At 36.7% G+C, this 25,649-nt stretch overlaps 1 protein-coding gene across 5 annotated transcripts in view; it reads right to left on the reverse strand.

The window, feature by feature from the left end:
• STXBP4 (syntaxin binding protein 4) overlaps positions 1-25,649 on the reverse strand; it is a 174,366-nt gene that overhangs the window by 138,034 nt on the left and 10,683 nt on the right. For 3 of the 5 annotated variants that reach the window (XM_060646446.3, XM_060646451.3, XM_060646452.2), the window contains exons 2-8: positions 23,699-23,775; positions 22,627-22,751; positions 18,523-18,655; positions 8,914-9,020; positions 8,508-8,727; positions 7,462-7,540; positions 1,162-1,256 (exon numbers count right to left, since the gene is read on the reverse strand). In XM_060646446.3, the coding sequence (XP_060502429.1) occupies positions 1,162-1,256; positions 7,462-7,540; positions 8,508-8,727; positions 8,914-9,020; positions 18,523-18,655; positions 22,627-22,673 (681 nt within the window). In that variant the 5' untranslated portion in view covers positions 22,674-22,751; positions 23,699-23,775. The remainder of the gene's footprint in view (positions 1-1,161; positions 1,257-7,461; positions 7,541-8,507; positions 8,728-8,913; positions 9,021-18,522; positions 18,656-22,626; positions 22,752-23,698; positions 23,776-25,649) is intronic. The other 2 variants (XM_060646448.3, XM_060646447.3) reach the window with 2 other exon arrangements.

Here is a 25,649-nt window from a genome sequence, read left to right on the forward strand (position 1 = left end):
TCAGCACTACGATGTGATGTTAAGTGATGTAGATGTGCAAAACAAGGGAAACAACTATAATAGACACAGGGACTGGAACTGAGTTACAATTTGAACAATGGTTAAGATTTAAATTGACTATGAAAACGGCACTGGTATAGGACCATGCAAAGATGTGAATATGGGAATAAGTGCAATGTGTATTGATTGTAGCTATGCACTTTCAACTCCTCCTAAAATGTAAAAAATCCTTATCCACAAAAACTGACAGGAAAACAGAGGCTGTGGACCTTCAGCCCTATATCCACTTTCATATTAAAAAACAAACAAGGGGCGCCTGGGTGGCTCAGTCAGTTGAGCGTCCGACTTCAGCTCAGGTCACTTCAGCTCAGGTCACGATCTCACGGACCGTGAGTTCGAGCCCCGCGTCGGGCTCTGGGCTGATGGCTCAGAGCCTGGAGCCTGCTTCCAGTTCTGTGTCTCCCTCTCTCTCTGCCCCTCCCCCGTTCATGCTCTGTCTCTCTCTGTCTCAAAAATAAATAAACGTTAAAAAATAAAAAAATAAAAAAAACCAAAAAACAAAAAACACGGCACATTTTTGCTGTAAGCTCCCTGGTGACCTGACAGGAAAAGCTCTAAAATGCTTTTCTACTTTTAATTCTTCCTTTTTAATCACCTTAGGTTTCTTTCACATACAATACTTTACTCTCCCCAGGACTATTTTTTGGCACCTCCAAGTACATTCTACCATTTTCTTTGTATTTAGTGAGCATCTGACTATTTTGTTGTTTAGGATTTAGTTTCCCTTTGCTTTTTAAAAGCTTAAATAATGGAGAATTGTTTCCTTGCACTTACTGCTTTTACATACACTTTGTCATAATTTATTCCATGTTCCCTTTGATTCTACATTGTAAAACATCACATTTGTCTTACTCCTGCACAGGAGGAAACTGATTAATTTGGTGTCAATTTAGTTACCAAAGGTTTTATTTCTATTTTGTACTCCTGAGTTGGCTGCTCAACTCAAACATAAATAATTAAAACCCAAACTGCCATTCATTTAATTGCAAATAAGTTAACTCTTCAAGAAAGTAATGGCTTTAGTTCTTTACCCTCTCAAAGAATAAGAATACTTTCTCACTGTTGTTTTATGGAAGAAAAAGGGAAATTTAAAGTATTTACCATTTCCAGTTTCTCGGCCTTAAGGCGAACAGAAGGATTTAGGGAAATCTTCTTTCCTTGTGGTCCATAATTATCAGTCCAGGCAGGGGCAATATCTAAGAGACAACAGGGTGCACGTTAATTGGAAATTTAATTGGAATAGAACTTTTCATTTGACAGAATGTGTTCTGGGTTCCTGCTGTTCAAAAATAATTCTGGCTAATCAGTTGGCAGTTTTCACTTTTGTTTTCATGATTTTTTTTTCTTTAAATCTAAAATGTATTATATCAATCAGCTTCACTAAAGCATTAAAAGATATGATATAAAAAGAATGGCCAATTACGCATTAAGTCCCATGGAAATATTAATTTAAAAGACAAACATATATCCTACCACTACCCCATCATCATCATGTCTTACTCGTTGTAAACCGAAGTCTTTTTTCTTCCAAATAAGTAAAATCGTATTAGGAATTCAAAAAGATCGTGATACTTCTTTGACAGGCAAATGGGGTTTTGTTAGGGGAGTTCTGAAGGTACTAAGGAAAAACTCATAAATGCAAATTGTTTCAAGTTTGCACCTTAAGTATGATAGACTCAGAACTTCTGGAACCAAAAATCCTATTTCTTATTTTACAGAAGGGTTATATTTCAAGGAGCATAGATGGACTTTCAAGAACTAAATTTCATACACCTCTCACCCATCCTAACAACCTTCTCAAACTCCACTGATGATTTAGATGTGCCTTTGTCCTTGCTGCATGAGTAAGAGACCAGACGCCACAAGGGACTAGACCTTGAAAAATTATTTGTTTTTTTTTTCATTTTTTTTCAGTTTATTTATGTTGTGAGACAGAGACAGAGAGAGAGAGAGAAAGAGAGAGCGCAAGGAGGGGAGGGGCAGAGATAAAGGGAAAGAATCCCAAGCAGGCTTTGCACTGTCAGTACAGAGCCCGATGTGGGGCTAGAACTCACAAACCGTGTGATCATGACCTGAGCCAAAATCAAAGGAGTCGGACACTTAACCGACTGAGGCACCCAGGAGCCCCGAAAAATTATTTGTTTTAATATGACAAAGTTTGTGAAACAAATTCCTGTAATTCATGTCAATCCTTACATCTAAATTGTCACTATTCTAAATACACTTCTAAATGGTATTTTACTAGTTCTACATAGAAACAAGAGGAAGAGAAAAAACTTTTTGAAATGTCACATCTTTATGCAGTGTTTTAATTTTTTTAAATTTCTCAGAGCATCTGTCTCTAAGTACAAAATGATTTGCATTCTCTTTCTTAAGAACATAAGAAGCGCATATGAAAATAAATAGTCTTCCTCTAAACCTTTAACACATCCTTAACATTCTATGTAAAATCTTGAATATAGCTTATAGGTGTCAAGATCATAAAAAAAATGGTTACTGACTTTTAGTTTCAAATGGAATCAAACCTTAAGCAAGCATGATTTTAGTATAATAGACTTCTATTATACAATTCCGATAAAAGCAGCAAAGTCTCTTTTGTTAACATGATACCTAATTTTTAGCTATGAGACAAAAAATAGTATATATCTATATATCTGTATCTATATTTTTTTCTCTTAAGTGAAATTCTGTGCCAAACCTATAGTGTGGCACAAAAGATCGGCATGGAGTGGTATAGAAGACCCAACAGCAGATAAGTCAAACTTTTATGTTTCATTTTTAAGGTATGGATTTGTGAGGCTTGACAATGACCTTCAGCTTGGTGCCTGACCTGCAGTTAAGGCACATGAATACTAGGTGGACCCAAGCTAACTTAATTATGATTTCAGACCAATAATCTTAATCCTGGGAGTGAATTACTCAATTCAAGTGTAAATGTGTGGAAGGGATGGGGGATGGGAGGGAGAGAGAGCAGACAGAGAGGGAAGGACAGGGACACACACAGCATCCAACCCACACTAAGACCTTCATTCTCACCTACATTCTCCTAGATCTAAGCATAAAAATTTGCTATGTGTAACAGTGGAAATTAACAGAAGATCAGCTCTTATTCACGCTTATTTTTAGCTAGGCAGTGCATTAAGTACTTCATATAGATACACTCATTAAGCTTTACTATAACCATATGACATACATGTTGCTATTCCCATTGAAAAGATGAAGAGATCAAGGCCCAAAAACATAAAGAAACTAGCCTATGATCACATAGCTAGTAGGTGACCATGTCAGGTTTCTAAACTCTTGTGACTCCCAGAGCTATTATTCTTTTTCTTTTGTTTGTTTGTTTAGAGAGTGCGAGTGAGAGAGCAAGCAAGAGTCAGGGAGGAACAGAGACAGAGGAAGACAGAATCCCAAGCAGGCTCCATGCTGTCAGCACAGCTCGATCCCAAGAACTGTGAGATCATGATCTGAACCCAAATCAAGAGTCAGACACTTAACCGACTGAGCCACCCAGGTGCCCCAAAGCCATTATTCTTAAGTGTTGTATCTTTTATCAGGTTTTCTCATCTGTAAAGTAGAATAAAAGAGTCCACCTCACTGGGATTGTAAAGGTAAAATAAAAAACCACAGAAAACTATTAATGAACACTATCGAATATTGTTAATATTAACAAAGCAAAATATTTTAAAAGATTTAATGTAAAATTACACTAACCCCCCATTGAACAATATGCAATCATGGCTTAACAAAATCTCACTTTCTTTCAGATGACCTTCCCCTAAACCTATACCTTTGAGTCAAAACCTTAGGAGGATTTGTGCATAAATCTGGCATGCTTTGGTAATTCAGAATAGCTTGACCTGAAAAGCCTCCATAGACAGACAGCTTTTCCCATTTGCCAGTGACATCTCTCAATTCTGGCCTCAAGCTCTTGATTTGCTCCTCTCTAGGGGAGTGAGGATTTTCAAAGGATGGCTTATTATTCTCTTGGATCTTCTTTTCTATTCCTCTTTTTAGGAGAAGAAAGAGAATGTTTAAGAGGGCAGGATCAAAACCATTTGGTTTGTACCATGAACCCTCCATGGATATCTTTCCCTATCACTATTTGGTTTCAGTCCTAAAACCTTAGTGTGGGAGGACTGTGGTTTGTGTTATGGCAAAGTTAAAGCAACGATAACATTTCTTCACGCAATAATTCTTTACTAATTTTTTTAGGAATGTCTTTAGTATGTTTTCAGCCCACTTATAAGATCATGTGTTGGTTACCTTATAGCAATAGGTAACCAAATGGCTGTGGGTTCTGAAATAAATTTATATAATAGAAGAGTTGTTAAAAACATATTCGACTAGTGTGTGGATTTTTAAAATTCTAACCAGTTTTACACTTTGGAATAATTTTGAGATGGGAACAGAGGTAGATTTGCCTCAATTAAGTTTAATTTTTGTTGAGGTTAACATTAAAACTTGTTTACATTTTTTTAATAAATACCAGCTGGCCAAAGGAATTTAGATGTGACAGTTAATGGTCTAATTTGGGAACAATCTATAATTAAGTGCTTATAACAGACAAATCACAACATAGATAAGTTACCTAGAGATAATTTAGAGTTGATTTTGGTTTTTTTTCCCCCCACAGAAACATTTGGCCTACGACATTTATGTGAAAGTAAAAATCTAGGACTAACTCAATGCTAATTCTACCCTAGGAAACTGTTCTGTTTTAATTGCATTTTAATATTTACTTTTCATACAGCTTACTCACTCAAATGTATTTTTCATTAAATCATTTTTCTATTACAAAATATGGTATTGTCTATTTTAGTCACTGATGTAAATTTACTTCATTTTATTCATCGCTCTGGGATCCCTTTGCTCTAATCAGATCTGCCTCCTAGGATCATCTGACACCTAGCTGGTCCTTAGTTCTTTACTATTGCTCATGGTACCTCTTCACTTGGGATGATCTCCTTCATCCATCGAATGATGTTTACCACTTCTTTCAAGATCTGGATGATGTCTGTTTTTTGCTAAGAATTCTGCATGTTGTGGCAAATCCTTTACTATGTACTAGTTTTGGGGGGTGGCGGGAGGATGCAGAATTGAATTAAAGGATGGGAGCTTTTGCTTCTGCTCTAAAAACATGCCCTGGAATATTATCTGAGCTACACCTTAGTCTGTGGGTTCTGTAATATTAGTAACAGCAAACTTTACTGAGCATATGCTATGTACCAATTACAGCGTTAAGTGCCTGATGTGCATGATTTCACACAGGAGTATTAGCTCACAAAGACCCACTAGGCGACTATTTCAAAGTCACACAGCTGATAATTTAGGAGCAAAGACATGAACGTCTGGGTCTGACATTTGCATTCAGAGCCTGTGCCTTCCCTACACCACGCTCACCCATTTCTCTCCTCAATCCACTTCCTTCATGTCTTTGCACTGTTTGTGACAAAACAGTATGTTCCTCTGAGCATGAAGACCACTCACGTCCTGCTCCAGTTAACAAAGAACACTCCAAACAGCAGTTATTCAATAAAATAGACACATACGTATATATGTTCTAATCTGAATAATGAAAGGTTTTTTTTAACTCCATGTTTTATTTCACCATAGACTATTAAATAGTTCATGGAAAATATCCTAATTCCTTCATAATTCCTACTGAACTATGTTTTCTACATATAGGACATACTCAGTAAATGCTTCTTGAATTAATAAAAGACTGAGAAGCATTGAGTAGTTCAATTACTTTCTTTTTTTGTTTGTTTGTTTTAATGTTTATTTTATTTTTGAGAGAGAGACAGACAGAGCGTGAGCAGGGGAGGGTAAGAGAGAGAGACACACACAGAATCCCAAGCAGTTTCCAGACTCTGAGCTGTCAGCACAGAGATAGACGTGGGGCTCGAACTCATAAGCCGTGAGATCATGACCTGAGCTGAAGTCAGATGCTTAACCGACTGAGCCACCCAGGTGCCCCTCAATTACTTTCCAAATTAAAAATATGTTATATAAATGTATCCTCACCATCGTTTGTTTTTTTCATTTATCTTTTTTTTTCTCACATGAGAAAAAACAATACATCCAGAGAATAGAAATTAATTACATTAAGGGGATAATACTAATAAAGTTTCTAAGAGTCAACAGACTCCACCCAGTAAAAGGGCATATAATTTATGGCTAAAGACTGCTGCCGACCCACTGGTAAATACTGCTCCAAATCAGAGGAAACCACTATGGAATCCGCTTTAAGTTCCTGTTAAGTGTGGTGCCTGTGTGCTGTGGTCTGAATGTTTGTGTCCTCCCCACATTCACATGTTGAAACCCTAACCCTCAAAGATGATGGCATTAGGAGATGCCTTAGGTGATAAGGGAGGAGCTCATGGATGGGATTAGTGTTCTTATAAAAGAGATCCCATAGGCTTTCCTACTGCCTCCCCACATGAGGACATGATGGTAAGCCTGCAACCTGAAGAAGGCTCTTACCGGGACCCTGCCAACACCATAATCCTGGACTTCAAGCCCCCAGAACTGTTAGAAATAAATGTCTGTTGTTGATAAGCCACCCAGTCTGTGGTATTTTGTTACAGTAGCCCAAGTGGACTATCATACTATATAATTTATACTAACTTGTCCTTATTTTACAATTTTGATCTAGATTAATGCCATTAAAAATTAAAATATACAGGTAACAGTTTGCATTATAATTTAAACATATGTAATTAAAATTTCCTTTCTATAAGCATGGCTTTTTGATTGTTGTTGTAGTACTTAATTTTTGGAGATAATTTAAAAGGAAGGCTTTTTTTTCTTGATATCTCAGCCACTAACAGATACTTTACAGTTTGATAAAAATTCTTTTCTTATGTAGGTTACACAGTTAATACTTCATTGTTTTAAAAAGTCAGTAAATCATTTTATGGTAATCATAAGCAATAATATTCAATTCATAACATTGATGTTCTTTCTAACTTACATCTATAATAATCTCTTCTTAAAAAAACATATTTCTTAAGCTATGCTCCTATCTATAATACCTCTTAAAGGTGGGTTTAATAAACCTCATCAGTATTTCACTAAAAGGACAAGGCAGCCTAATCTTGATTTAAAGGCGAGTTTACATTATTTGGTTTCAACCGTCCATTGGTTATTACAGCTTCACAGATACCGCTATGATAATGCATCTTAAAATTTCAACTCTTTGTTAAGGAAAATTTCTAATAAAAATCATAATCTAACAAGGACCACTGCACAATACATTCATTTTACTCTTTTATTCATTGAAGGAAAAAAGGCATAATGCACCCTTCTTTAAAGTCTATTAAGTCACATTATGTACTCCTCGTTGAGAAAGAGTAATTGAAAGAAATAACAGTAAAGAGGAATTAAATGTGCATTTACCTGTATTAGACATATCCGTAGGGCTGTTTTCTGAAGAAGTAATTGGAGTCTGTTCTGTTTTCTTGTATCCAGTTTTTATCTATGAAAGAAAAGGAAGAATATAAAATGTCATTTTCTAAAGTAGGTCAAAGACCAGACTAGAAGCTCACGTTAACATAAAAAGAATGGTTTATAAGATTAAAGCTGTGGTCCAAAAAATATGAAATCTCTAAAATTTTGGTATATTTATCTTCAAGCAAAGCATTTCAGAATTAAAGGTAACAACTGCTTTCAGCTCTATGCTGTCCAAGGACAACAAAACATAAGGCCATGTACCTTATCTTTGGAAAGGTATTATAACCCCAAATAAAAAAAGTAGAAGAGGCTGACAGATAATCTTACACTCTGCATCTTATTAGCAGGCACCTGAAACTGAAATTACCTTTGATGAATTTTATTCCATTGATTGAAAGCCTACCTGAGTTTCCTATTTTGTTCTATAGCTAACATGGAATTTAAGAGTATATGCTCTATTTGTTTTAACTTTGATTTGTTAGGGCACTGCAGCAATTAGTAATGAACTGCTGATTTTGATGTAGAAACTCCTCCTTCTGTGTGATTCTACTGGGGTGAACTAGGTATTAGCATACACACGTGAGGGAACCATATCCACCTACACTGGGTAATCAGGATTACTGTCTCACTGTGCAGGAGAATAAGCTAAGAACAAAAAGGTAGACTGCCTGTCTTCAGTCAAGCAGAAAATAGGAATAACAAGAAACCATTAGACATTTTCTGAAAATAAATATGACATGCCTAACACAGTTTTGAGTGCTATCTAGGCATATCTTTGCAAGGCCCTCCCTGATCTTGACTTTCTGAACCAAAGACACACTGACTTGAAAAACTGTATTATTGACACGGCACAGCATAAAATTCTTAAGCAGGAAAAAAAGAAAAGATCTTTCAAGTAAATAAACTGCATTGCCGAAATTATAATTCTATGTGTATGTAACAAACATAAAAATATACAGACCGGATAAATATACAGAGAAATGTAAGATTACCTGATTTCTCCTAAAAGAAGATAAAATGGTATCTGTAGTTTGGGGAGTAGATGAAGTCTTTGGAATTAGTATTTCAGGGGGAGAAGGAAGAAGGCTAAATGTTGAGGCTTGTGGTCCATATTCTCCTGAAGCTTGTAAAAGGGATGTACAAGATGGATTTTCTAGATGACTGCCATCCGACTTTTGTCTTATGAAGGCTATCTCCCAAGCAGGTTCTGACCTAGCATTAAAAAGCAATAACTTTATGGATAGGTTATGGATATGGTACAATTGAATTTTAAGATAATGTTTCAAATATTATGAAAACATACTTCTTTTAGGGTCTAAAGTATTTAAGTCTCTTAAATTACTATTTTTGAGAAGACATGCTAAAAAACTCATTCTACTTTATGGATAGGAGAGTTACCTTAACTTGGCTCTGGTAATTATGCTTTTTGCTTCTTCAAAGGATACACCAATCATAGATTCCCTGTTTATTGAGACAAGTTGGTCTCCTGGCTTCAAACGTCCATCCTAACGAAAAAAGTAATATATATAAAGAAACTAAGATTGATGGTTTAAAAAAAAAAAAAAAAAAAACTGATGTAACCAAACCAAAGAAAAATTTTAGTCAACAGTCTCTTAAAAAAAGAGTGAAAAGAAAATACTGGACAAAGAACTTCAATAGCAAAATGTTTTTAGCTAGTTTGCCTACATGTGGATGAAATGGAATGGTTCGTGCATACGCAGGCTAAATTTGCACACTAAAGAATCCTGAAGACATACATGAATACATATATGCCTAGATTAAGACACAGCCTGCCTGGCACACCAGGAAAAGACCTGTTTTAAAAGCTTGGTACTACGTATGAGACAGATACAGCTCTGACTCTGTGATAAAGTGAAATAATTCTAGAATATTTCAGAGTGCAAGACTCATTCACTTTAGTTTCTGAGCATTCCTGCATCTCTCATCCCACCAAATTGGTAAGATTCATTCCATAGTAAGATTTAAAAAAAATTTTTTTTAATGTTTCTTTATTTTTGAGAGTGACAGACAGAGCATGGGTGGGGGAAGGGCAGAGAGAGAGGGAGACACGGAATCCCAAACAGGCTCCAGGCTGTGAGCTGTCAGCACAGAGCCTGATGCAGGGCTCGAACCCATGGACTGGGAGATAATGACCTGAGCCCAAGTCAGACGTTTAGCCAACTGAACCATCCAGGCGCCCCTCCGCAGTAAGATTTCTAAAAATTCAGTCAAGGATCTTAGTTAGATTGATCCTACCCATATTTCAGCTCTTTACTGGATCCGTCATAACTCCTGTGATGCAGCTTTACTCATGTCCTACTAAGTTGTATATTCAGCTTTACTCATGTCCTACTAAGGATGACCACTTCTAACCGGCTGCCTTGCGTTGTCTGCTAAGACCCAGCTCTGGCTATAACTAGCCTAACTGGATAAGAACAGAGCCTACTGATGACAAGATTTCATTTAATTTAATTTAAGTTTCTCGGTCTTTACCTGTCCTTTTCCTTAATTCAAACTGGAAAAGAAGAATGAGCTCTTTTCATTTTCAGCTCCTAAGACATGTCTCAATTATTCTCAAAGATAGAAGGCAATATTTCTGTAATGAGGGAAGAAGCTTATATGGTTAAAAGAGCTAGATTTTTACCCTAATGGCATTTAATTAAGTTCTACAAATTCAAGGAAATATCTCCCTTCAAAGTCTTATCTATGATATATTCTAAGATATATTCCTTAGAAAACTAACTGATCTTCAATCTGAACTTCATTATATATAATAATGGTAATCTATAGTTACTTCACTACTAAATAACAATAGCTATTTTTTTTTTTTGTTTTTTAAAAAGATATTTAGTGAGGCACCTGGGTGGCTCAGTCAGTTGAGCGTCTGACTTCAGATCAGGTCATGATCTTGCGATCTGTGAGTTCGAGCCCCTCATCGGGCTCTGTGCCAATAGCTCAGAGCCTGGAGCCTGCTTTGGATTCTGTGTCTCCCTCTCTCTCTGCCCCTCCCCTGTTTGTGCTCTCTCTCTCTCTCTCTCAGAAATAAACATTAAAAAAAATTAAAAAAAAAAAGATACCAAGTGCTATCTCTTACACTGAATACTAAGTACATAGGAAAATAAATAAATATAAAATATCAAAAAATTTTATGGAAATGTCATTTCAAATACTACGTAAAAGACACTATAACCTAAATGCATGACTCTACAACTCTTCTAAATTCTGAACATTACTCAAAAAATTAAACTAAAAAAAATTTGATTTTAAAATACATAAAATTTGAAAATTTCAATTTTATAAATATAACTAGCAAAGTCAGAGAACACAACACAAGTGCTATATTGACAAGTGATTTTTCCCCCCTTCTATTGACAAATGTATGAGGAGTAAAACACAACAGTAATGCTGGAAAAGACAAAGCAAAGTACCTACCAGAAGGATACTACATATTCAGTAAAACGAAAGAGCTTTTTTTATAAGATTTTATAAACACAGTTCTGTAGTTGCCTGGGCCCAAACCTTATTACAGAGTTTGATTACATATGCATGTAAATCAACTCTATCCAGACATACTTAGACATTTATGTACATTAGCTTGTAATTTAATATGCTAAATTTTTGTTTTAGAACAGCTATCTACCCAAGGTTAAGATGAAACAGTAACAAACAAGAAAAACAACCTTTCTGCCACAGGCAAAAAGATAAGGCTAATAATGGGGGAGAATAAACAAAATTCTAGAGTGCTTATTTCCAGGAGGAAGGGTGGGGAATGTGATCAGGGAATGGACACAGGAAGCCTGAGTAGTACCTAAAATTTTCTACTTCTTAAGTCTAAGTAACTCTAAGTGAACTCTAAGCAGATTCATAGGTGTTCATTCTATTTTTATGCTCCATTTATATGTGTCAAATGTCACATCATCAAAAAGAAAAGAAATTCTCCATCCCCCCCAAATAAAAAGGAGCTCATAATATCTGCCCCAACAATGTGTTTAGCTAACTGAATTATGTTTTGGTTTTATATTCCAGTTCTATATTGGAAGTAAGGGTCAAATAGAGAAATTTTTAATCTAATTTCAAAATAAATTAATAAGTAAGTGAAATTAAATAAATGTCATTATTAAATCCAGCCCTAGGCCATTTGGAATCAATGGTTCCAGCTCTTTATTGGAATCAGTTCAATAAGGTAGATTGCAACTAAAATTTAATGGCTATACTACTATTGACTTGTATCACAAAGCCTGGCAACAATTTAGGGAGAGAAAAGGGGAAAACGAAGACAGAAGAAAGCTCTGTTTCACTGGAGCAAAGCTTTCAAGGACACCAACAAGGAGGGGTATCTGGGTGGCTCAGTCGGTTAAGCGTCTGACTTCAGCTCAGGTCACGATATCACGGTTCGTGAGTTCGAGCCCCACGTCGGGCTCTGCACGGACAGTTCGGAGCCTGGAGCCTGCTTCGGATTCTGTCTCCCTCTCTCTCTCTCTGTCCCTCCCCTGCTCACGCTCTGTCTGTTTCTCTCTCTCTCTCTCTCTCTCTCTCTCTCTCAAAAATAAAAAAAAACATTAAAAAAAATTAAAGGACACTGACAAGGAAAAAAAAGGATTTTTTAGAATCAGGGTGGCAGACAGTACATACTGTCAGATGGCAGTTCTTCCATTTGGGCAGGGGCCTTCAGACACAGCGGACAGAAGAGGAAAGAGCAGGAGGTGTGGCAGCCGGATAGACCCGAATGCTAATTTGAGCTCTACAACTTGCTAGCTAGATGTTCATAAACAAATAGAGAGAGAGAGTGAGAGGGGAAGGGGGCAGGGAGAGGCACAAGAGCTAATCCACAAAAAAACATAGATCTGAATTAAAAATTGTTGGAGGGAGCTCCCGTATCCACGTATCTTATATAGACCACAGCTGGCTGTCAGGGTTGCAGAGGAAAAGGCTACTGAAAACACACAGGTGGGGGCACCTGGGTGGCTCAGTTGGTTAAGTGTCTGCTCAGGTCATGATCTCACGGGCCGTGAGTTTGAGCCCTGCATTGGGCTCTCTGCTGTCAGCACAGGGCCTGCTTCAGATCCTCTGTCCCCCGCCCCTGCCCCTTCCCTGTTAGTGTGCTCGCGCATTCTCTCTCTCAAAGAAATAAACAAATAAACATTAAAAAAAAAAAAACAGGTAGGCAACAGGGTTTCAGCAGACCTGCTATCTTCCACATTTTCCTCTCAGAGTGTACAGTATTAGCAGTACAGAGGGAAAAGCTCCCATGAACACAATTTAATGTATCTTATATTAAAGCACACTGAGGTACCGAAGTAGCATTTTCCATCAGGACAAGAGTCAGAAAAGGGACGAAGAATAATGCCCTCTAACTGCAGCTTTTGGTGTTTATATATATTTTTTCCTTTACTAAAAAGTATTTACAGCGTTTTTTTTTTCTTTGCCTCCTAGAATAAGATCTTAGCTGATCATGTGAATTTCTGAACCTGTTTAAAAGTCAGAACCTGCAAACTAAAACACAGCTATTTCCGTAAAAGTCTGGCATTCAAAACCAGTGAATCTTGCCCCAGTTGGATTAATGTATATGTGAAGATACTAACTTCGGGGACATGCCGAGGCCTCTTCCACACTGTCTGGGTTCTGATTCAGCAGTTACTGAGCAACTGCATAAGGCGCCAGGCAAGGCGCCAAGCACTTTCACATGCCCACCTTCAGGGTCTGCATTCTTTTGCATTGACATTTACAAAGATGTTGAAGTCATAACATATCCCTGACCATTTAGACACTTCTGTTAAAAACCACCAGCCCTGTTCATTTACAATAACCATTATATAGTTTTCTAAATAACATGTTACCATGTTATCAGAAACCATCTATACAGCCTGACTCTGATTTAACTAACTCTTGATTCCTGAATACTAGGGAAGGCTCCTGCAAGACTTCCCGTTCTTTTCCCATTACTTTCAGAAACTGTCAACTTCTTTTACTGCCAGTTACTAATATGAATTTAGGCAAGACGCTTAATCTCTATGTGATTCCATTTTCTTAGCTGTAAAGTGGAGATAAATACCTATCACACAAGGTTGCTATTAGTAATTAAGTAACATAGATGAAATTCTAGCACACTGTAGGTGTCAAATAAAGGTGAGTTGAATCAGAATTCCATGCCTGTTGTAATTTTCACATTGATAGCAAATTTAATCCTATTTACTCCTCAAATTAAGAACCTTTAAAGGCTGCCCATGGGTAGGAAAAGTTGAAATTCCTTAGCTTCCCAGACTCAGCACAACAAACTACCTACAATCTACTTTCTCCAGCCTCACCATCCATCTTCCCTCCTCAGCATACAAATTCTTCAATCTATTCTCAGAAAATGTTGTTCACACCACCTACCCCATCACTTCTCCACCTGATGAACTGGCACTTAAACTTCACCACCAAGTACAAACATTCGCTCTGAGATAAGTTTGCCCCAATCGCCTGGAATTACTTATCTGTTCCTCTCTTCCCAAAAGCACTTTTACTTATCTCAGTAATTACACTTACTTTGTGCTGTCCCTATTCATCCACATAGCTTTTTCTCTCCTATTAGAGCACATTAATCCAGCAACTTCCAAACTAGCAGCCCTGATTTTTTTCAGTTGGCCAAAACCATGTCCTTTTCATGGTTGTTTCCCCCAGCCAGGTACACAATAAGCCCACAATAAATTAATCAGGGCCAGAAAACAGTCTGAGAAAATTAAGGTGGCTCAGACAGTAGTAATAATGGCAAAAGAGAAAAGAATGACTTGTAAAGTGAACCTTCTTGGGTTGCTACTTCCTTAGCTTCCACTGATGCGACTGGCTTCTAGACACTATGTCATCCAGAGGCCTTGGTCCGAGTTCCACGGTTAGGATCAGCACATTCTGAAAACAGACTTCCTCTGAAAGATAAATATGTCCTACTTCGATCCTCTGTGAACAATGACTAACCATTAGTATCTACATCTGTGTGATCGCTGTCTTTACCTACAGGATTTGACTTAAAAAAAAAAAAAAAGGTCCTGAATTTATCAAATTTAAGATGACATTGACTGTAAGATGGCCATTATTTTACACAGCACTAAGAGAAGAAAATGCTGCCAATTACACTATGAAATTGGTTGTAAGACTCATCTCATAGAGCTTATATGTATGTGCTTTAATATAGGTCTTAGAATCAGTTAAATGATATATGAAATGTAGTATCAGGTTTGAAGAAAAGCTTTTGATCACTGCCTGCTTTCCTTACACTATTAGCAGAAAAACAAAGAAGCAAAAACATGTGAAAACTTCAAAGAAAGTTTGTGTCCAGAATGTAACACAAAGGACAAGGGAAGAAGGGGACTTGGTATGGAGCCAGATGGTGGCAGGGGAATGGGGAACAGGCAGAAACATGACAGAATGACTAAGGGATCATTCATTCATAAATATTAACTGAGCAATTAGTTTATGCCAGGCATCACTTTGGGGACTAAGGGTATTATTGTGAATAAAACCAGATAGAATCCTCCCACCTAGGAAACATACTGTCTTGTGGTCCAGACAGAGTTGATAAAATAAGTACAGATATGGATGTGTGTCTACAAACTGAGATCGGTGATATCTCAGGAAAGAAACAAGATCTAGGAGCACATATAGGAAAAAAGACCTGGCCTAAACTGGAGGGCACCGAGAACACATTCCTTAGGAATTAGTCTTTGAATAGACATTTGGAAGTCATGGCAGCAGCAGCATGGGTGTGTTCTGAGTCAGAGGGTACAGCATATGAGAAAGAACTTCAGGAAACTGAAAAAATACCGCTCCGGAAGCATAAAAATGGAAAGCCAGAAAAGTAGAGGGCAGAAGTCACATGATACAGGCAACTGAATATTAGTTAGATAGGCTGGGGAGGAAATAGGCATGGTGCATAAAAGCAGACAAAGCTATTGTGAGATCTGATTAAAAGCTATGTGCTGGTGGTGGAGATCAGGAAGACTGATGGGCTCAAGTGATATTTAGAGAGTAAAAAAGTCAACAGCATGTGCTGATAAAACTGGGGAGGAATGTTAAGGGAGAGGAAGTAGTTAGGCTTCTGTTAGGTTTTCGAACTTGGTACAACTGGAAGGTGTCATTCATCAAGTTTGGGAACAGAGGAAGAAGCTCTCTTTGGGAAGAGATGGCCAGATGAGGCTATGGTGTGACTATCATGACTCTTGCCTCAACTACAGTGAGTTTGAGATGCCTTAAGGAGATCCAAGTGGAAATGCTGACCAAGCAACTGGACATGTGAGTATGAAGCTCAGAGGAGTATCTCAGCCAGAAAAAGGTCTAAGATTGAACACTAAAGACTCCAGACTGATATGGAACTGGCTGGTGGGGTGAAAAGGGCCTTGGAGTTCTCATATTTCCTCAGTACCTAGTACATCTAATCTCATCCTATAGGCTGTCTCTAACACTTTGAGATGGAAGAATCTTTCCTTCTATTGCAATGGAAAAATTGTCCAGATGCCCCAAGTTTGAATATGTTTTTCAAAGAAACATGGTATTTTGGTTACTGAACCAGTACTGTATTTTGTATTTCCCAGTAGGAAAACATTCATGCATGTGTAAGGGGGTGGGGGTGAGGGTTCAGGCAGCTGTGATTAATTAAAGATTTCTTCTGAGTTCCAATAGCCCTCTAACATATGAAGTTTGGGAATATAAATGCAAGATAATCCATCTATAAGCTTGGGGATTACCTATATTGTAATTCTCAAACAACAGAATATTATAATTAGACCAAGTGAAAGCACTCATATGCATTTAAAAATATGAAGGTGCTCAGTTCAGCAACTTAATAAGGATAATCTTATGAGCCTGTGTTTCCTATTGTATGAATACATCTACTATGCAGAAATTTTGCACAGATTAGAAATTTATCAACATGCCTAACAGTATTTGGAACACAGTAAATGCTATTATTAATAAAAACATTTAAAAATAAAACTGCATCAATTTGTATTTGCAGAATAAATATGCATGTAACTCTCCATCTTGAGGAAGTATACAAAAATGAGTGTGAGCATTGCAAGTGTATTTATTCTTCTCTGTCTCCACCTTTCTCTGTTTTGGCTGTTTTCTTCCTTTGGACTTGACCAGATACTGTCAAGGAACATTAATAACTCTGTGCTGCTCTCTAGTGGTAAATATAGAATATAGTCCATTAAATGACTACTTTTTGATAGCCTTCCAAACAATGAAATTCTAAGAAAAACCAATAAGAGAAAGTATTTAATTTCCCAGTCTGCTACCACTGATAGCAGATTAAGTGTCACTCAGCATGTTATCACTTTATTATTTTAACTATAAATATGTTTCATTGGAATAAAAAAGCACAAACTGATGCGTATCATAATAGCAAATTTTTATCACTTGTTAGATACCATGATCTATTATTACACTGTATGAAGTGTGGTCTAAGAAATAACTTGGCTATAGTGCACGCACACACACACACACACACACACACACACACGTCCCTCAACTAAAGCAGTCATAAACATCTCAATTCTTACAAGACTAATTTTATTTTTTGTTTGAATTTGTTAAACACCTTAGTATTTAAGTAAACTTTATTTGGTTAATAATTTAAATTCAATAGATAAAAGTCTGTATTATTATATATCCTAAATTTATTATATAACACTTACAACATGGTAAGTGTATCCTATTATCTCAACAAGCTTGAAACAATTGAAATCATTTCTACTATTTTCGAAATTATTGGCGAAACTAATTTTTTTTTCCTAACAAGGGGAATAAAAATCCAGTTGCCTAGATAAACTACTTGCTAAACAAATGTTTGGGGTGAGGGTGGAGGTAAGGGCAGGACTATTTATTGAATCAAAATAACTAAAAGAACAACAATATGAATAAACTTAATGTTAAAAGGATCCTTTCTCATGCTCTATAGCTTGCTGTTAATACAATTATTTTATGAAATTCTTTATATCCTATATCTCTCCAAAAAGGACTGCAGGCAATTTTCAACAAAAGACAGATAGAATCACATTAGTAAAACAGATATGGCAAATGAAATTCAGGAGGAATGAAAATGAAAATATAGTAACTAGTTTGTTAACTAAGTTGTTGATATTGTACTTCAAATGTGGATCTGAGCTTTCTAGCAACCAGAGCAAAAAGGAAATCATGATTTATGTATTTCTTATAACAAAAAGGGGAGTAAGGCTTTCTAATTTGTAAGAAAAGAAAAAAAAAAGATATTTTCTGGTCTTAAGTCTAAATCTAATTTCTCATGTGGGCAACTAAAGCGTGATATAAATAACAAACTAAACAAGAATTACTGCAAATTCAGAGATGAGCAGAATTTATATGCTGAGTTTGTATATTTTGCATTTAGGAGAGGCTAAATATGAAGGTACTTCCAGTTTAAGTGATCTGACTTAATCCAAATTCAGCAGTGGAGAGATAACATGCCTTCAAATACAATTTCTCAAAATCAGACTTTGGATAAGAGTTAAATAGCATATTATTAAAAATATATAACCTTTAGTTAAGAGTTTGAAGTCTGGGGGCACCTGGGTGGCTCAGTTGGTTAAGTGTCTGACTTCAGCTCATGATCTCACTGTTTGTGAGTTGGAGCCCCGTGTTGGGCTCTGTGCTGATAGCTCAGAGCCTGGAGCCTGCTTTAGATTCTGTGTCTCCCTCTCTCTGCCCCTCCCCTGCTCACAGACTGTCTCTCTCTCTCTCTCTCTCCCAAAAATAAGTAAACATTAAAAAAAAAAAAAAAAGATTCTGAAATCTGTTATTTTCCAATTTATTTCATGTTTACTTCCTATTTATTTGTTAGGTTAAAGCTCCTTGAAGGTAAAGGCCTATTTTCCAGTTCTTACAAGATCTTTCACTGAGAAATAGTCACCGGGACATTCAATTAATACTAAAAATTTACTGATGTAGTAGGAAAACAAACCTCACCACTAGTAGGTTTGGTTTTTGGTGAAGTATTATTTTTATTTTAATTTTTACCTTGTAACAGTCTCCTCCAGGAATAATTTCCTGAATATATACCAAGGGACCTTCATTCCGGTTAATTCCTCCAAGGATCTTCAGACCAAGGCCCGTTTCCTTGGTGACTGTAATCATCTGAAAGGCAGGATCCCTAAGATAAAGTAAATTAGCACTCACAGGTTAGCCTAGAGGATCTATGCCCACTTTTTCTTCAAACTACTTGTTAAATCAAATTCTTAGATCTAGATAACCCCATATACTCAGTACATACCAGTAACAACATTTAGAAAAGTATGATGATAGGAAAACAATCAAATGGATTCTGTTATCTGTAGTATTTTTTTTTCTATAAAAACAAACCATAGAAGAAATTACCGCAATAGTGCTTATTTCTCTGTTGTAGAAGGAAGAAAAATACCTTCAACATATAATTTAAATATATTTAAAGGTTTATTAAAGGTAACTGAACAGATTTCCCTTTTTAGCTGGCTTCTTAGACTACACTGAGGGATCAATCCCAAAATTAAAGATTTTATTGAGTTAGGTAAGTGACTTTTTAAAAGACATGTTGGCAGTCATTTAAAGCAAAATAAATATGACCTCCATTTGAATATCAAAAAGAAAAGTTTATCTTTTTAATTTCAGAAGAGTATTTTCTGATAGAAAGCACGTGCTCATCCATAATTTCTGTCAAACGTTAAGAACAATGACATTAGAAAAGAAGGAGGGGCGCCTGAGTGGCTCAGGCAGTTAAGCCTCTGACTTTAGTTAAAGTCGTGATCTTGCAGTTCATGAGTTTGAGCCCCACATTGGGCTCTGTGCTGACAGTTCAGAGCCCGCAGTCTGCTTCAGATTCAGTGTCTTCCCCTCCCTCTGCCCCTACCCCACTTGCTCTCTCTGTCTCTCAAAAAATAAATAAATACTAAAAAATTTTTTAGAAAAAGAAAAGAAGGAACTGTCAAAAGAATTCTATAAAAGGCATACCCTCAAATTGTGTTTCTGAACACTCCAGTCAGAGTGGAGACTTTTATTGGTCAAAGAGGGCTTGAACACAGTTTCAAATAAGGCTTAGGGCTGCCTGCTTACATATGATGTAACTGGGGTTGTGCTAAGCAATATACATACACTATGCTATTCAACTTAGCATTTATACAACTCCTAAGATTATTACCCTCATTTTTCTGAAAGCACCAAAGTCTGGGAAGGTTAACTTGGTGGTCTAAGGTTATAAAGCTGGAGAACAGCAATGGAAACCCAGTTTGTGTTACTCTAGAGGCGAAATGTGGCATAAGATATGCTTCGTGGTCGTATTAAAGCCAGTGATGAATATTGGAGCTATCTTCACACATATCAAAAAAACTGAAACTGGTATTAAAAAAGGTGCCTCGTATCTTAAATATTATTACAGTTTTTAGAAAAAGCTTTCTTAGCTTCTGCCACAAGAATTCTAACTATATCTTTAAGAAAGCATGTATTCAAAAGTTAAATAATAAAAAAGACAGGATGAAAAAAATTAAAATACAAAAAACCTCACAAAACCTTATAAGCCTTCCTGCTTTTGAATATTTTGCTCTCTACACAGGACATTGTTCAGGGTTGCATTATACAGAATTAAGCTCTGGTGTTGGATGGCCTCTCTGGTTACTAGGGCAACGGTCAATTAGCTAGAAAAAGAGGCAGAAGGGACTAGGTCCACAATGTTTCACTGTTACAGATTTCAGAAGCTCAGCCCACTTTTGATGGAATATTAGGTTATAAGGGCATAAAAGAATGAAGCCTAGAATTGAGAGAGAGGAGGTAGAGGGGGAATTAAGGTACCTCATTAGGTACCTTGTATAACCTCTTAAACCCTCCAAATGCAAATTTCCTTCAATGGGGATATTCATAATCTCCACCATATATTAGTGCTTCAGTAAAGGATCCCTCTTTTTCTAATTGTCAACAGAATTTCTGTATTTTGTACAGCATTTACTTGCCAGGACCTTATGTTACAACTCCCTTATGTTAAAAATTTATATTATTTACTTTTTCTTAGCTATTACAAATAGTTCTGCTGCTCAACTTTAATCCCAGAGAATTACAAGTTAAAACTAGGCAGAGATATTGCTATTTACTTACAAGATTAACATATAATTTAAAACTGTGACAATATACTCCAATGACAAGGCTGTGGAAAAAGAGGTACTCTTGTACATTGTTGATGGGAATGCAAAATGGCATAACTTCTAATGAGGGAATTTGGTAAACTCTAAATTTACCCTCTGATCCAGAAATCCCATTTCTAGGAATCTATCCCAAAGATACTCTGGCAAAAAATACAAAATTACGTGTATACTAGGTTATTTATTTTCGCATAATTTGAAATCTTCAGAAATTGCAAATAATGGGTGTCTATCAATAAGGTGCTGGCTGAATAAACTATGGTAAATTGATAGGATAGAATACATAGTTACAAAAGGTACAAGAAAGACATTTATAGACTGATATAAAAAGACCACCAGGATATAATTTTAAAAATTTATATATATATATATATATATATATTTTTTTTTTTTTTTTTTTTTTTTTTTTTTTAAAGGCAAGATCAAAGAGTATATATAATATGCTACTTTTTTGTTAAGAATATGCTGGTGAGTGGAAACTGGGAGGTGGAGCCTGGATGTTGGGGCCATCTTGCCTCAGTCATATGATTCTTTCCCATGGCCTTGATTTTGCCTTAAGTAGTTGGGCAAAACTCTCTGCTGTCCCAGAAAGTAAAACTGTTCAGCACCAGAGCATAAAGCTGTGCATGGAGCTCTTTGCACACACCACAGATGAGCCTGGCTGGTAACCCCTGGAGACCAGAACTTTTCAGTGCTCTCAGGAGGTGATGTCAGACAAAGACATCCTGAGTTTAACCAGCCTGACACCCTTCTCCAGGGAAGACCTGTGAATCTGAGCTGAAGGGCTAATGTGCATGTGTTTACTATGAATAATAGCTTTCAGGTAAAAATATTGACTCAAGTGTGTATATATATACACACACAAATACATATATATATAAAACATGTGTATATACTTATATGTATATTATTTGCTTATCCAAAAAGAAGCACAGGGAAAGAACCAAAAATAAAAATGGTTATCTATAGGAAGAATGAGGGCACAGAGTGAATGAAAGACAAGAATGCCTTATTCTATGAGTTACAGGTTTGCAAAATGGCCACAAGTTCTTCCCATCGCTGTCTGTATGCCCTTTGGAATGTGACTTTACTGTTCCTTCCATTAAAAAGTAGAGTCTAGGGGTGCCTGGGTGGTTCAGTTGGTTGAGCATCTGACTTCGGCTTGGGTCATGATCTCACGGTTCGTGAGTTCGAGCCCCGTGTCGGGCTCTATGCTGACAGCTCAGAGCCTGGAGCCTGCTTCAGATTCTATGTCTCCCTCTCTCTCTGCTCCTCTCCCACTCATGCTCTGTCTCTGTCTCTCTCCTTCAAAAAAATAAATAAAAACATTAAAAAAAAAGTAGATTCTATATCTATACCCCTTGAATTTGGACTTGGCTATCTGAATTGCTTCAGTCAATGACAGACCAGCAAATGTAAGGGAAACAGACATTTGAAAAACACTTGGGCTTGTTGCTGGGAACCATTCCACCATCCTGTGAAAAAGCCTGAGCTAGCCTCCTGGAGAATGAGACCAGGTTCAGAGAGATAGCCATCCAGACTTTCCAGATGAGGCCCCAGAAATGTGAATGAGGCCATCCTACACTATCCGGTACATACCAGAACAACCAAAGCATGAGAAAAAATAAATGCTTGCTGTTTCAAGACAATTTGGGTGGTTTGTTACTCAGCAAAAGTTAATCTTACATTATCTTGTTTTGATACTTGAATCATAAAATATTTTAAATATTCAAAATATCAGATCAAATTTTTTAAAAAGCAATTTCTATAAAGAATTATAAAAAAGAATGCAGAATTTATCCCATACATTGATTTACATTGGAAAGTAATTATTGATCAACTTCCTAATTATTGCTTTAGACCAGTTAGCTGTATAAAATTTTGAACTAAAAGCTCATTAACATTCTGTATATTTCAAACTATGTAGCTCAAAACTTATTACATTTAATTTAAAAATTACTTTTCAAGTAGGCTGGATGATACCACAGCAGGTGTATTTTTATTCATGATTTTACCACAGGAGCCTTGGATTTAACCACTGTGTAAATGAAGATCTTGATGAAGAGTCTAGAAATTCTTCTTTTCCTAAGAATGGAGAAGTAGAAAATAAATTTTCATGCCTTAAGAGTAGTCAAATTCGATTTCAATTTTGCATAAAAACATCACATACACTTGGTATGTAAATGATATGCATTTATATAGACACGTTAGAGGTTGATAATATCTAAGAAATATAAAGACAGTTCTCCAGATCGAGAGAGAGAGAGAGAGATAGATAGCTATAGCTATAGGGCTATATTCACATCATTATCTGTATCTATATAAAATTGGCATTTTCTGGCAGAGATGAAAAATACAGTTAAGCTTTAGATAACTATATAGCTTCCACCGTTAATACACTTAAATCACATACTAATAAAAGACTGTGACAAATATCTCTTGTGAGCACAAGGCTAGAAAGTTTTTTTTTAATGTTTATTTATTTTTTATTTTTTTAACATTTTTATTCATTTTTGAGAGACAGAACACTGGTTCGGGAGGGGAAAAAAGAGAGAGGGAGACACAGAATCTGAAGCAGGCTCCAGGCTCTGAGCTGTCAGCACAGATCCCAAAGCAGGGCTTGAACCCACAAACAGTGAGATCATGACCTGAACCGAAATCAGATGCTTAACTGACTGAGCCACCCAGAAGCCCCATTAATGTTTATTTATTTATTTTGGAAAGGCAGAGATTGAGAGAGAGAGAGAGAGAGAGAGAGAGAGAGAGGGAGAGAATGCACAAGTAGGGGAGGGGCAGAAAGAGAGAGGGAGACACAGAATCACAATCAGGCTCCAGGCTCCAAGTTGTCAGCACAGAGCCTGACACAGGGCTTGAACCCATGAACCACGAGATCATGACCTAAGGCAAAGTCAGGCGCTCAACCGACTGACTGAGCCACCCAGGCGCCTAGGCTAGAAAGTTTATAGTCAGAATATCTGTAACATAATTATATAACACACTGTTGAAAAAAACAGAAATTCCTATTGTCATACCAACTATCTTGAGGGACTTCTTGTAGATCCAATATTACTCTGAATCATATCATTCCACAAGCTTCTTAAATACTTTCCTGTGAAAAGAAAAAAAATATGTGTGTGTGTGTGTGTGTGTGTATATGTGTGTGTGTGTATATATATATATATATATATATATATATATATATATATATGATTTTAATGTCTCATGTGGCTCCACTGTGAAAATTAAAAAGAATGATGCAGTTTCATTTAATTAAAAAAAGTTGTATTTGAACAGAAGTTTACCATCTCTGCATAAGAAATATGGATAAAGTACAGAACCTTAAAAGCCACTGGGAACATTTAGCACAACCCTCTTATTAAAGAAATGAATAGCTAGATTCAGAAATTGTGTGCTTTCCCCACACAAGTGAGAAATAGTGGTTGTTTTTCTAGCTAGCATTCAGACTTCAAAGCCTAGAGTGTGGTGGACCTTGACATCAGATAGGCCTAGATTCCAATGTGACCTTCTTCTCCAGGCCTTAGTTTCTTCATAGGTACAGTAACTACCTTGACTGTAGTGATGGTTTTACAAATGAATGCACATGTCAAAACTTACCAAATTCTCTCACTATAAATAGGTACTGTTTATTACAAGTCAATCATATCTTAATAAAGCTAAATTTTTAAAAATCTGATGAATCTGATTTTTATTTAAAGTTGCCAGAGGGGAAGGGGCTGGTGGGGGGTGGGGGGTAGAGACTGGCAAAATGGATGAAGGGGAGTGGGAGATACAGGCTCCCAGTTATGAAATGAGCAAGAAATAAATAAATCACAGGGATGAAAGTCCAGCATAGGGAATACAGTCAATGATATTATAATAATGTTGTATGGCAATGGATGGCAGTACACGTGTGGTGAACAAAGCATAATGTACTGTTGTAGAGTCACTACGTTGTGTACCTGAAACTAATGAAACACTGTGTGTCAACTATACTTCAATAAATTTTTCTTAAATAAAATTCTCTAAAAACAAAAAAAGGGGAAGCTTGACCTCGGCATATATCTTCCTTCCCTTCAGAGAGCCCACTTACAAGACTATAAACTCATAATGTACATGAATAAATGGGAGAAGAGCCATCAGATTAAATGTTCAACAAATTTCTGGAAGACAAAAAATAGGGAGGTGATAACGGATAAAGGAAGGCTGAAGAAGCTGAAAATTAGGGCAAGCCTTCTTAAATATTTTCGAGTTTGAGCACACACAGAGAAAATCGGAATATACGTACAAAGCACCGGGGTAAACAAAGGGGGCATGCTATACCTCTGAGGAGCTACGGGAAGTCAGTAACTCAGCACACCAGTAACTGATTCAAAGCAAAATTCTGGCCTTGGAAACAGCTGGACAGAAATGCAGGACAAAACTATCTTGCAGAATCCCACACAGGCTGAGGACTTGGGGACCCAAAGTTCTAGGAAGAGCAAAACTGAGGCAGAGAACTAAAATCAAGGGGATCATCCCAGCCCTTCACTAACCATTGAATGATGAAGAAATCACAGATTCTGCTGTAAATAATTTGAATAGACCCTGAAGAAAGAGCCAAACACCTTCTGGGAACCTAACATAGTGTTGTTCCACTAGCCTGGGTGTTAAAATCCTATTTCAACTTTCACAGTCCCTGTGGTAGCAAGCAACAGTAACAGGGGAAGCATGCAGATCAAAAGCAGCAGAAAAATGAAGCCAAAGTGAGTAAGATCCCCATCTAGTGGTGATTTGTCTTTACTGGACACAGGGTCCCCAGGTGCTGAAACATACCCACGTCTAATGGCTATGTCGTTGTTAAACTATACAACAGATTTCATATAATGTCACACTTAACAAGGCAGTTTTAAATATTTCTATTTAAATTATTAAAATGAAATTTAAGTATTTAAATTATTTTATTCGCTTAACACGCCTGACAGTGTCCTAAGTGCTCGAGGTGAG

This window comes from Panthera onca, chromosome E1, assembly GCF_046562875.1.
Source record: "Panthera onca isolate mPanOnc1 chromosome E1, mPanOnc1 haplotype 2, whole genome shotgun sequence".
Taxonomy (NCBI): domain Eukaryota; kingdom Metazoa; phylum Chordata; class Mammalia; order Carnivora; family Felidae; genus Panthera; species Panthera onca.